The sequence below is a fragment of the Protobothrops mucrosquamatus genome, unplaced genomic scaffold, assembly GCF_001527695.2.
Source record: "Protobothrops mucrosquamatus isolate PMUCROS unplaced genomic scaffold, P.Mucros_1.0 scaffold2150, whole genome shotgun sequence".
Taxonomy (NCBI): Eukaryota; Metazoa; Chordata; class Lepidosauria; order Squamata; family Viperidae; genus Protobothrops; species Protobothrops mucrosquamatus.
The window spans coordinates 150,262-163,590 of NW_015388248.1; the positions used below are offsets into that span (position 1 = coordinate 150,262).

At 35.2% G+C, this 13,329-nt stretch overlaps 1 protein-coding gene across 1 annotated transcript; it reads right to left on the bottom strand.

Moving 5' to 3' along the window:
- Positions 1–430: 430 nt before the first annotated feature.
- On the bottom strand, positions 431–12,536 carry LOC114923154 (vomeronasal type-2 receptor 26-like). Its single transcript, XM_029285737.1, has 7 exons — positions 12,501–12,536; positions 7,862–7,965; positions 6,669–6,960; positions 4,767–5,630; positions 3,281–3,511; positions 2,263–2,389; positions 431–1,332 (listed from the first exon to the last, which is right to left on the bottom strand). Exons 1-7 carry the CDS (start codon positions 12,534–12,536, stop codon positions 431–433), a joined length of 2,556 nt encoding a protein of 851 aa, XP_029141570.1.
- Positions 12,537–13,329: the final 793 nt, after the last annotated feature.

The window sequence follows — 13,329 nt, forward strand, 5'->3', positions numbered from 1 at the left end:
CAACTCATCTGGGTTCAGGGAAGGCTTCTTGAGGAGGGGCCTCACAACGGCCTCCTTAAGGGCCGCAGGGAAGACACCCTCCTGCAAGGAAGCGTTCACAATTCCCTGGAACCAGGCTCGTGTACCCTCCCGAGCTGCCAGTACCAGCCAGGAGGGACACGGATCCAACAAACATGTGGTTGCATTGAGCCTCCCCAGGGCCCTGTCTACGTCCTCGGGAGCAACAGAGTCAAACTCCTCCCATACAACCATCTCAAGACCTGCTTCTGTCTCCTCCCCCTGGGCCAGCCAGTCGGAGTCTAAGCCTTCTCGGATCCGCGCGACTTTGTCATGCAGATATTGAGCAAAATCCTCGGCCCTCCCCTTCAGTGTAAAAGTGCTATGCAATGATAAAATATGTTATAGGTATGAAACTAAAAGTTTATAATGTTTAGGGATTTTTTCTTGTTAATTGTTCCCGTGTATTTAGCTTAGGTTTCAGCAAAATAATATAACATTTGGGGAAAAAAATACAGCCCAACAGCCCAGCACTGGAGGCTAAGATTGAAAAGATTTCCACAGCCACCAAGTATTTCCCTTTTGTGCTCAGATATGTTGGAACAAAGGAGAGCCAAACACTGCAGAAAACCAACATGCTGAAAGTGATGAACTTGGCTTCATTAAAACTATCAGGTAACTTCCTGGCAAGGAAAGCTACAGTGAAACTTGCACATGCCAAGAAACCCAAATAACCAAAAACATAATAAAACATTCCATCGGATCCCTCACTACATTGCAAGACAATTTCATTAGACACTGAATGTGTATCAACAGAAGGAAATGGGGGAGAGGTTGTCAGCCATGCAGCACAAATACTTGCTTGAATAAGGGAACAGCAAAGAATAGTGGAAGTGCCTAATTTTCTCCCTACCCATTTTTTCATCCTTGATGCTGGATTGGTGGCCATAAAAGCCAAAACAACAGTCATGGTTTTGGCCAACAAACAAGAAACAGCCATTGAAAATGTAATGGCAAAAGTAGTTTGTCGGAGAGGACAGATCACCTGAGTAGGTTTGCCAATAAAGAGTAATGCACAAAGAAAGCAGAGTAAGAGTGAGAGGAGGAGAATGTATGTGAGATTCCTGTTGTTGGCTTTGACAATAGGGGTGTTGTGGTGCTTCAGAAATATTCCTAGAACCAGAATGGTTATTAAGGAACATGAAAGTATCCCGAGAATTAAACCAATCCCCAGGGGTTCTTCGTAGGATAAAAAGTCTATGCTCTTGGGAATGCATAAATTGTGATCTGTGTTTGGATAATGATTTTCTTGGCATTGAATACACTCAGCTGCATCTGGAGGAAAAAAGAACAGCTGTGATTTCTCCAAAGTCTATGTTCTCTTTTGAAATTAAGACCTGTTCAACTGAATGCTGGAATAGGGAAAACAGCTTACTCTAAATTCTTCATGCAGATTACATCAGAATATAGATGTTCTAATAAATTCATAGTTCTGCAAAAATTTCACAAGTGCTACTTTCTATAAAAGTGGGACTGTTTACATCAGGGGTGTCAAACTGCCGGCCCATGTGACATCGCGAGTTTGACACCCCTGGTTTACATTATCTTCAGAGTTCCATTAGCATGTTCCCTGTACTCCACTTTGAATTACAAAATGCTTGGAGAATCAAGAAAAGGTATAGGTTTAACATTCTCAGAAATGAAATATGCAGAAGAAATTATTTTGGGGTATCACACAAAAATGAATATAAAATTCTGACTATTAGGGAAATGTATGCACAAATGAGCATTATTGTTCAGGAACATCATTGGGTAAAATAAAGTATTACAGAATCAGAGAATACAAATTTTCCTATAAATGTTCTGAATGATTTCTCATTATTTCTATTGATAATGATGATGTTGATGAAAATGCTGCTGATGATGATGATTTTGCTTTTTGCTTTATTAAGGCTGACATTTAAAGATTAAGTTTTTCTATATTCATAAAACAAAGGAGAAAACAGTACATAGAATGCACACACAGAGAGACACACACACAATGCATCATTAAAATTGCTCCACTCTGGCTTTGTACCCATTTTGTACTCATTTTTAAATTCTTTGAGATTTTATTTATATAAACTTTAAAGATGCAAAATGAACAAAAATTAAATTTGGGGGGAAAAAAAGGATCATAACATTTTATCTCTTGCCAGAGACCAGCATATATTTTTTTCTTTAAAACATAATTCTCCTCTTTGATGATCAGTACACAACTCTTACCCTTTATTGTAGATATCTTCCCTTCTGAACATGGAACGCAATCATAACAGCAGAAGGGCTTCCCTTCCTTCTTTTGCTTGCTATATCCAGAATGACAATTGTCATTACAGACAGAAAAAGGCTGTGTCTAATGCATTAATAAATATAATAAGAAATGGTTAGACTCTTTAATATCATAGACAGAAGGATTTTTTTTCTTTTGTGGCAAAAAACCCTGCAGTAGGGATGTAATTAAATTAAATTAAATTAAATTAAATTAAATTAAATTAAATTAAATTAAATTAAATTAAATTAAATTAAATTAAATTAAATTAAATTAAATTAAATTAAATTAAATTAAATTAAATTAAAATTCTAAATCCAAGACTGAATCTGAATTAAACAACTGAAAATTATTTATTTATACCCAATACAATTATAGCCAGTACAATTTCTTTCTTGTTGCATTTCCTATGACATTTGAGTAAAGTCAGTGAGTATATAGTATACACAAAAATGCAAACTATTATTTTCTTACCATAAGTCATCCCAATTTTCCCTCCTTTGAAATATTTATATCCTATCATACAAAAGTAAAAATAAACAATGCATTTTTTTCAGAAATATTTCACACAGGTTTGAAATAACTGTTCAAGTCACATATAGTAAAAACATATAGTAAAAAAGTAAAAAGAAGAAAGAAAGAAAGAAAGAAAGAGAAAGAAAGAAAGAAAGAAAGAAAGAAAGAAAGAAAGAAAGAAAGAAAGAAAGAAAGAAAGAAAGAAAGAAAGAAAGAAAGAAAGAAAGAAAGAAACTAGGAGAATTCATCTGCATCTCTTTTCAAAGTTGGGTAAGATCAGAGGCCATCATAAAATTATTCTAAGATAAAAATAAACTGTCAGAGCTCTAGAGAACAATTCTTGTAGGCTTCTCAAAATTAAAATGCACTGAAAATATTTGGATTTTGTTTCTTAAAATTTCAATTTCTTTACATTATTTCAAAATGTGGGTACTGCTCCAGTATGTATTTAAGTCATACCTGATTATACCAGTTGTGCCACACAATAACATCATGGTTGATGGTAAATGCTTGGTTAAGATTAGGGTTTTGGGGATCCATTCTTCCAATCTTTACTCTAGCAAAGGACTGATTTGGGAATGTAATCCAATTTATGATATCAAATCCTTCTACTACCACTCCATTCTGGTCAAAAAAGATCTCATCTCCTGCACTGTTGTTGAACGAGACTTGCCTCAGAAAGGAGTGAAGCTAGAATGAAAAGACCCTTATTCAGTTTTGCCTATATCACTTCTAAAATCTATACATCTTGGAGTGGTTATATGTAGCATTATCAAATAAAATAATCTGCAGTTTAAGCTTAATAGTACAAGTTGGTGGCTGCATATAGAGCACAGTTTGAAAGAATGCTTAACAGGTATCAGTGCTGCATATAAGAGAAAAGAAATCATTCTTTACAACTGGCACCACAGGAGAGAAATCTTATCTCCATTTTGTGGCAAGGTGGCGAATCTGCAAGTCAGGCCAGAAGTAACACAATGTCTGTGGAATGAAGAGCTGATATAAATGGTAAACTAATTTGGTCATATGATATTCAAATCTTTCTATACCTATTGAAATTCCTGAATCTGGCTTGGTACAGATTGGCTTTCTATGCAGAATTTTTACCATTAGTGGGAATAAATGCAGGATAAAACTGAGTAGTCAGCAATTTAGCCTTCTGAATTTCCACCTTCCAAATAGAAGCTACCATCTGGAACAGGGGTGTCAAACTCGCAATGTCACGTGACGTGTCACGATGTATCACAACTTTTTTGCCATTGCCGGCAATGGGGTGGGAGCAGTTTCAGTGTGATGCATCCATCCCGCAGGTTGGCAGTTTGACACCCCCTGATCTAGAAAGTAGTTGCAGTAATCCAGGTTTGACATAACCAATACATAACTCAGAAAGGCTAAACTGTTCCAAATAGAGCAAATTTACCAGGCTGGTAATGGACACCATTAGCCATTGAAGTCAGTGGCAAGGCTAGAACTCGGAGTTCCTCAGATTACAGATCTGAATTTAATCTAGCCCAGAATAATCTGTGTTTAATTTCAAAAGCTGGAAATAACTGATCTATAGCCTCTCCATCTCTCTTGATCAATTTTTCTCTAGGAAGTTAAACATCTGCATTTTGGGGATGTAACATTACAGTTTCCAGGGCATAGACATGCTTTGCCTTATATCAATTAATTTCAATCATGTTAGAAATCTTAAATCTTAAATCTGTTTACTGATGACTAGCACAGTGACTAGCACACTTATGAAACTGTCACCTCCTTCCTTCCTGCCTTTCACAAATAATGTGAGGTTTAATGAGACAGGTGTTAAGCATTTTGACAGTGTTGCTAAACTGTTGATCTTTGATTGTATTTATTATAAACACACCTATTGTTCTCAGGGCATGGAAGTTTTCTGTTGGCATATGCTTATAGTGGTAGATTACGCAGTTCTCACAGGACTTACCTGCCATGGTTGATAATTCAGTTTTATTGTCTTCTCTTCTTTCATCATTATTCGAGGTCTGGAATTTGATGCAAACAATGCACCCAAGGAATGGGCCACTGCATAGACAGCATTATAGATGCTGTAGCTGTGACCAGTCATGCTTATTTCAAAAAAGGGCCCCAAAAGGCTTTCCAGTCTCTCCTCTCCAGTGCAGATATCACCCTCAATTTGACCTGAAAAAGTATTGGGGAAAACACAGCGAAAGGCCTGTTCCCAGAAATCTATGATTAAGCCATCTCCTGTTGCACTGGAAGGTTTCCTTCCCTTAATAAACATTTTAAATTGCTGCAGGTCTTTAGAATGGATTGCAAAAGACAAAGCACCATGGAGGACCTGAATGTCCCAAACCCATTGATAAACAAGTGATTTTATCTCCATCTGGGCAGTAAAAATCCAGACTTTACCCTTTGGTTTGCATAAACTGACTTCTATTTCTGGAAAGTGTAGCACCCATCTCAAAAATATGATGGAATCAGCTTCTCCGTAGAAGACCAAAGCATTGGCTGCACTGCTCATGACTTTTTCATACATTTCAGATCCTTTTCTTATTATATCTTCCTTATAATCTTCAAAGCTTACATTCTCAGGGCATGTTTCTGTGAAAGCTAAACAGATACCTCTCTCAGAAAATAATGGAAGCATGAGCTTCAGAAACATTTCTCCATTATCTTTATCATCAGCAATGAATCCAATCCATAACCATTTGAAATGGAGGAGTAACTGAAGAATTCCTAGATACTGAAGGGCGTCATCTGGAACCATCCGATAAGGGGAAAGGAATTCAGTTTTACCTGTCCTCTTTAGAGTAGAACCATACAGGAGCTACAAACAGATTTAGAAATGAAGTGATGTGATTTATAGAAATGTCAAATACAGTGTTGATTTCTGTAGAGTATTGTGAATCAGTGTATTATTATTGTTGTTGTTTTGTCCTAAGCTAAAATTATTAACCTAAATATTTCTAGCAATTTACCATGGGAATACTTATAAATCCATGCTTCATTGCCTGATATATCAATATGATTGAGGAGGCCAATGATTATTTCTTTGTTTTTTGCTATAGCAATGAATGTTTTTAGAAAAAAAAGTCTGCTTTCTTTTCTACAACTTTTTTACATTAATTCCATTGATGTGGCATTTAAAAAAGAATAACTGATGAGACAAAAAATTTAATTCTGCCTTATAGCATTATAGAAAATATGGATATTTATTAATTGTGCTATTGAAGGGTGTTTTTATTTACAGTAACGATAATGTTGAGAATAAATTACAACCTAATGGTGGGGTGGGGTATCAATGAGTGATAATAGGTATTGAGAGCTTGATGAAAATAGAAATGGAATTAATAAGCACATTACTCCAAATAAGTGGCAAAGCAAAGCAACACATAGATAAGTATTTGTCTAATCATATTTTTGGGATTTTTTTAAATGAAAAATTTGATGATAATCTTTAACTGTAAACATTTTAAAAATAATAATTCTTATACTTATATTTTCCTATACTGTTTCCAATTTCCTCATTCATATATTCTTTTAAACTTAATTATCCTATGTTTTACAAACCTTTCCAAACATTACTTTTTGTCCCTCTATCACAACTTAAAACTACACAATTCTGTGTATAGTTTTTAAGATGAGAAATTATTTTAGGATGGTAGTAACCTCTCATTTGCTTATTCATGAAGAGCACATGATATGATTTGAACTGAATTGAAACAATTTCATAAAATCACATATGACATTAATTAGAAGACATTTATGCCTGCATAAAAATGCATTGCTAATGGGCTATTAAATATAAAGGTAAACGGGAACACCCCATTTTGTTTTATTTCCACATTCTGTACATGCATCCTACCTGTGGAGTCTTATAGATACCCAAAACATTTGTTATCAGGTGGGAGGTCTCTGAGTGAAGTCCCCCTATGATTGCACTTAGTTTATTCTTGAGGCCACACTCGTAATTGGGAATAAATTTGTTTTTTGTTGAAATAAGTTGCATTGCGGCTTGGTAAGTCAATCTGGCATCAGAGTAAATATCATACATGTGGAATCCCAGGGTGACATTGGGTAAAATGAAGGGATTTTCATTGATCTTTTTTACTGCAAATTCCAAAGCCAAGACGTGCTGATAGTTCTTAGTCACCACACTACAAAAAGATTTCGATCAGTTACAAGGATATATCTTGCTTCATAAATTAGGTCATTTGCTTTTTCAATTCACATATTACATTATTTTTTAAAATGCTGTATTTCCTGAGGTAATCCTCATGATGATCTCTTACAGCAATTTTTAAAGAAAGGTGTAAATACATTTATTGCTCTTTCTAATAAAAAATGAAATTCTTTAAAATGTGTGCAAGAAACGTTTTTAAGCACTATTTTCTGGTTTAAAATGCATTGTTCAGGCGAGGTTTCTTTCTTCTGTTTAGTTATAATGCAAAGCTGAATATTTCAAAGAATTTTTCAAAAAAAATATGAATGTCATAATATGAAATGGTATTTATTGGAACACGTGAAAAAAATAAAATGAAAAGGCATAAACAATGGAAAGAACTTAAAGTGAAAAATTGAGGGAAAATGTTGGAACAAAAGATAGCATTATGAAAGTAATTTATTCTGAGGTGGGTTTGTTTGTTTTTTGCCAAGGAAAGGGAATCATTTATTGAATTTCTACTTTATATAAAAGTACATAAATGGCATTTACAATGGACTCTTTAAGATAAATAAAGACTTCTTCAATGGTGATAGAACTGAATGTTATGCCTTTTGATATCAAACAAAATGGCATTTGCTACATTTTTCTAATTTGAATAATTGCTTTCTTGGGCGCATAGAGTAAATGAACAATGTTGATTTTAGGTAAGGGCAATGCTGTGCTGCCTTTGTGAAGTGTTCTAAACACAGGGAATGGATATGCAGCAATAAAATGAACAGAATCTTTAACAATCGCAACTCCAGCTTCAATTCCTGCATCACTCTTCTGGACACACAACTGGCCATTTCAAATGTACAAATCTGCTGAAAAAAGTGTTGTGGGGAAAATCTTACATGATTTCTTCAGATGATATTGGAAGAGGTTGTTGGCTGAAGTCTGCTGGAATAGACAAGATGAAGCTTTGAGAAATGATGCCACCAACTATAATGTCTCCTAGCTGATAATATTGATGAAGAATGGGAGGAAGGTTTTGGAATCTACATTTAGTAACCTTACATGATATCCAGCAAAACAGAATCAGTAGAAATATCACTGATAATCCATATGCAGAGCAAATTTTCATTTTAGTGCAGATGCTTTTATTTGAAGACAAGAGTTCAGTAATGAACATTTGCTAATAATAAAAGTCCTATCATTCCTAAAATCTTGTTTTCCATCTCTGAAAAACAACACCTATTAGCAATCAAACTAGTATACAGTAGAATTTCTCCATGTGGAATTTTTGAATGATAGGTGAGGGAATTGCATTTATACCACCATTCATAATGGATATTCTGTTATTCTCTATTTTAAATCCAGAGCCAATTTAGAAAGCGGCATCACTAATTGTAATAATTACACTGTGGTTTTAGGCTGTGTTACAAATATTTATTCTTCAGATAGAAAGAGTAAAGTTGAAATTAAAAGTTTAAAACTGAAAGTTTTAAAAATAAATAAGTTCAAAAGATCTGATTCCAGAAAGAAACATGCAAATGTTTCATCACATAACTGGCTTATATGAGAGGAAGAAAATTCTAGAGAAAATAATATCAGGGTCCTACACTTCCCTGTATTTTATATTAATTGCATTTTTCTTCTGTAAGCAAAACAGATTACCATCCTGGTACAGGCAGTTCTCACTTAGTAACAATAAGTGGGATCAGCCATTCTGTCAGGAAGAAAAGCAGTAGATAAATAGGAAATTATATTTCTCTGTTTCCTTTTGCCCACTCCCCCCCCACCCTTTGGAATGCTGCCCTCAGTCCCTGCAGTGCTGAGACAGCTCAAAATTTATAAAACTAATAAGTTTTTTAAAATTTTGGCTTTTGTTGCCTCCTAACCACTCCACCATCTTTTAAAATGCTCATCCTAGGATAATTAGCAAAACTGGGATTAGTTTGCACTTATATTCATTTAAAAGGAGGAGACTACAGGAAGGCAGGCAGGCAGGCACACAATGGAGAATACATATTGAAAGCAATTTGTATTGGCACTGGCAATTGCCACTCAACCAATGTAAAATAAGAGCAAAATAGGAAAAAACAGACAAAATATTTGTAATATTAGTAATGAGATATGGCAAGAGGTAATATAAAGCCTTTCTATAAGCAATTAAGCATTTTCCCCATAGATAGACTGGAAAAATATTGTATTCTTCTCAAACATAGATAGTTGCATTGATGTTTTCATAGCATTGATACACCTTGATTTCAAGATGACCAAGTACAGAAAAATGAAAGAATAAAAGCACAGTCCAGATATAACACAGATATATGTTTACAATTTGTCAGATTACAATGCACAATCTTCCCTTCAGCAATAAAGCACTTTTTCTATTGACTGGGAAAAAAGTTCACAAACAGAGATGTATTTGTAAATGTTTGCATACTATTTGCTTAATTTCAAGATATCTTGGAATGGGGGGGGGGACAGAAGAAAAGTACATTATACCATATCAATAACCAAAACTGAAATATAAATAAAAAATGAATTCATCCTTCTATATTAGGACAACATTAAAATAATTATAGATAAGAAAAAAACTTTTATTTAATGTGCATATAAATGTCTGTCCTATTATAGAAAATGGTTTATAGATATGTGCATTTTAGAGGAGCATAATGTATATATTTTTGGAGATATCCAGATGAAATCTGTTTTTATGTGTACCTCAAAATTAGTAACCGAATCCAAAATATTTCAAGGTTTGAAGAAATAAGAAACAGAGTAAAATATTTGGCAGATTGATTATGTATGGCAGCTTTATTTATCCTGAACAAGAAAGATAGTCTAAATATTTTAGGAGAACTAATCTGATCCTTACAATACCTATCTCTGGACAGATAGAAGTACGTATACGTATTTTAGAGCCAATCTCAAATGCCTCTTACAATATCAAGTTCTGTCACTTCTGGAACAACCCAACTACTTTTTAAAAATCAGATTGACATAAAGAGCAGTGACCAACATTTGTCCTACCTAGCATGACAGTGATTAAACATGATAATTTTAGTCAAAAAAATCTGGACATGTAATAATAATAATAATAATAATAATAATAATAATAATAATAATAATAATAATAATAATAATAATAATAATAATAATAATAATAATAATAATAATAATAATAATAATAATAATAATAAAAAGTTGGAAGGGACCTTGGAGGTCATCTAGTCCAACCCCCTGCTCAGGCAGGAAACCATTTCGGACAAATGGCTATCCTGTTTCTTCTTTAAAAGCATTCACCGCTTCTGGAGGCAGGTTGTTCCACTGGTTAATTGTTCTAACTGTCAGGAAGTTTCTCCTTAGTTCTAGGTTGCTTCTCTCTTTGGTTAGTTTCCACCCGTTACTTCTTGTCCTGCCTTCAGGCACTTTGGAAAATAGCTTGACTACCTCTTCATTGTGGCAGCCCCTGAAATATTGAAATACTGCTATCATGTCACCCCTCGTCCTTCTCTTCATTAAACTAGACATACCCAATTCCAGCAACCGTTCCTTATATGTTTTAGCCTCCAGTTCCCTAATCATCTTTGTTGCTCTTCTCTGTACTCTTTCTAGAGTCTCAACATCTTTTTTACATCGTGGTGACCAAAACTGGATGCAGTATTCCAAGTGTGGCCTTACCAAGGCATTGTAAAGTGGTATTGATACTTCACGTGATCTTGATTCTATCCCTCTGTTAATGCAGTCAAGCACTGTGTTGGCTTTTTTGGCAGCTACAGCACACTGCTGGCTCATATTTAAATGATTGTCCACTAGGACTCCAATATCCCTCTTACAGTTACTACTATTGAGCAAGGTACCCCCTATACTATACCTGCACATTTGGTTTTCACCATTGAATTTCATTTTGTTAGATAGCACCCAGTGTTCAAGTCTGTCCAGATCCTCCTGTATCCTAAGCCTGTCTTCTGGAGTGTTGGCTATTCCTGCCAGCTTGGTGTCATCTGCAAATTTGATGAGTTCCCCATCTATCCCCTCGTCCAGATCGTTGATGGAAGATATTGAAGAGCACTGGGCCAGAACAGAGCCCTGGGGCACCCCACTACACACTTCCCTCCATGTAGATGCAGTTCCATTGAGGACCACACGCTGAGTACGGCCGGTCAGCCAGCTACGAATCCATTTCGTGGTGATGCTGTCTAACCCGCATTTTTCTATCTAATCATGTAGTAGATTGTGATCTACTTTGTCAAATGCCTTACTGAAGTCCAAGTAAATTATATCCACAGCATTCCTCTGGTCCACTAATTTTGTCACTTGGTCAAAGAATGCAATAAGATTTGTCTGGCATGATCTGTTTTTGACAAACCCATGTTGGCTTTTAGTAATGACTTTGTTTGCCTCTAGGTGTTGGCTGATTCATTGTTTGATTATCTTTTCTAGGATCTTCCCAGGTATTGAGGTCAGTAATGATAGGTCTGTAATTTCCTGGGTCCTTTTTTCCCCCTTTTTTGAAGATGGGAACTACATCAGCTCTTTTCCAGTCCTCTGGTAGTTCCCCAGTGCTCCAGGATCTTTGAAAAATATAGTTCAGTGGTTCTGAGATCACATCTGCCAGTTCCTTGAGAACCTTGGAGTATAATCCATCTGGTCCTGGTGATTTGAACTCGTCTAGGCTGGACAGGTGTTCACTTACCATTTTCTTGCCTATCTTAACTTGTATTTCTATTTTGTTTTTTATGGCACTATTTTTGATAGGTTGGTCTGTTTTTTCCCTTTGTGTAAAGATAGATGCGAGAAACGAGTTAAATAGTTCTGCTTTCTCCCTGTTGCTTATCACCTTCTTGCCACTTTCACCCACTAATGGACCAATCATTTTCTTCACTTTTTTCTTGTTTTTTACATGTTGAAAGAAGCTTTTTTTGTTATTTTTTACTTTGGTCGCAAGCCTTAGTTCATTTTGAGCCTTAGCTTTCCTCACTTCGTCTTTGCAGGCTCGGACTATTTGCTGATATTCTGACTTAGTTATGTGTCCCTCTTTCCACTTTCTATACTTGTCCTTTTTATCTTTCAATTGATCAGAGAGTTCTTTATGCAGCCATGCTGGTTTCTTTTGAGAGCTGTTATTTTTCCTCTTTGTTGGTTTTGTGCTAGACTGGGCCTTTATTATCTCACTTTTCAAAATTTCCCAAGCCTCTTGAGTTGTTTTCCCCTGGAGAATTCTCATCCATGGAATCCTTCCCAAGCCCTCTCATGGTTCTACTAATCAGTTTTGTAACCTCCAGTCTCTCCAGTCAAGTGCAGAGATCACTACTTCTACGGTTCATAACCCAGTTGGGGAATGTGCAGCCAACAGTTGCTTATTACAAAAAATATATTTTGCATTACAAGGCTTTCAGTCCTAAATAAATTGCTAAACTGGCAGCCAATTGGAATGGATAGCCAAAGATAAAACACCATGATAGATTGGTTTAGCAGGGTTTTGATCCCATTTATTGCTATAGCACTTAAATTCTAGCTGATCAGTCAAATCCCACACTTTACCTTTTGCTCTGTTTGTCCTTTCACTATCTCTTCCATGACATCATGGAAGCAACCAGTCCAAAATCACTAGAATTCAAACATCACCAAAAAGGAGAAACAGGCTGGCTGTCCTGGTCATGATTCTACTCCATACATTAAATATCCATTTCCTTAAATCCCCATGTTCATTTTCCATGCCTACTTTGTAGACTGCTTCTATAAAGGCAAAATAAATCCCACGAGTGGCAAATTCTGGAACCATGCTTTGAAGGATCCATTCTAAATTAATTGTAGTTGGAGTGAAAGCAAGGTCCATCTGAAATAGAGAAGTGATTCAAGAATCTCCCTATATTGATGGGCTTGATTTGGGACCATTTGGCAGAAATAAAAGGCATTCTGTGATCCATCCTTAGTGTAGCAGAGCCATAGGAGACATGAATAGATTGGTAATTGAAAAAAATGACAAGAAAAAAGTTAATGTGTACATCATCTTATTATTATGTTTCTTCTCACAATCAGCCAGACTGGATTTCACATTTTTGTCCATCTATCAGTCCTTCTCATGGAATTTAGACAGGTAGGAGTTGTTTGAGATGTCATTTGAAATTTCAAACAAAGTTGCCTTTTGTAATTGACTGTAATTGACAAAGGGTGGTTAAAACTTTGATTTTAGAAAGTTACAAATAGACTAAGGACCCAGATACATAATGTTAAAATAAGATTATGGAATTAATTATAAAGAATACTTCCTAAGAGAAAATGCTTTTGAATTATTTTTTTAAAAAACATAATAATACGATTTTAAAAATTAAATGTCATGGTTCCGACAAATGAAACTCTTCAAAAGAAC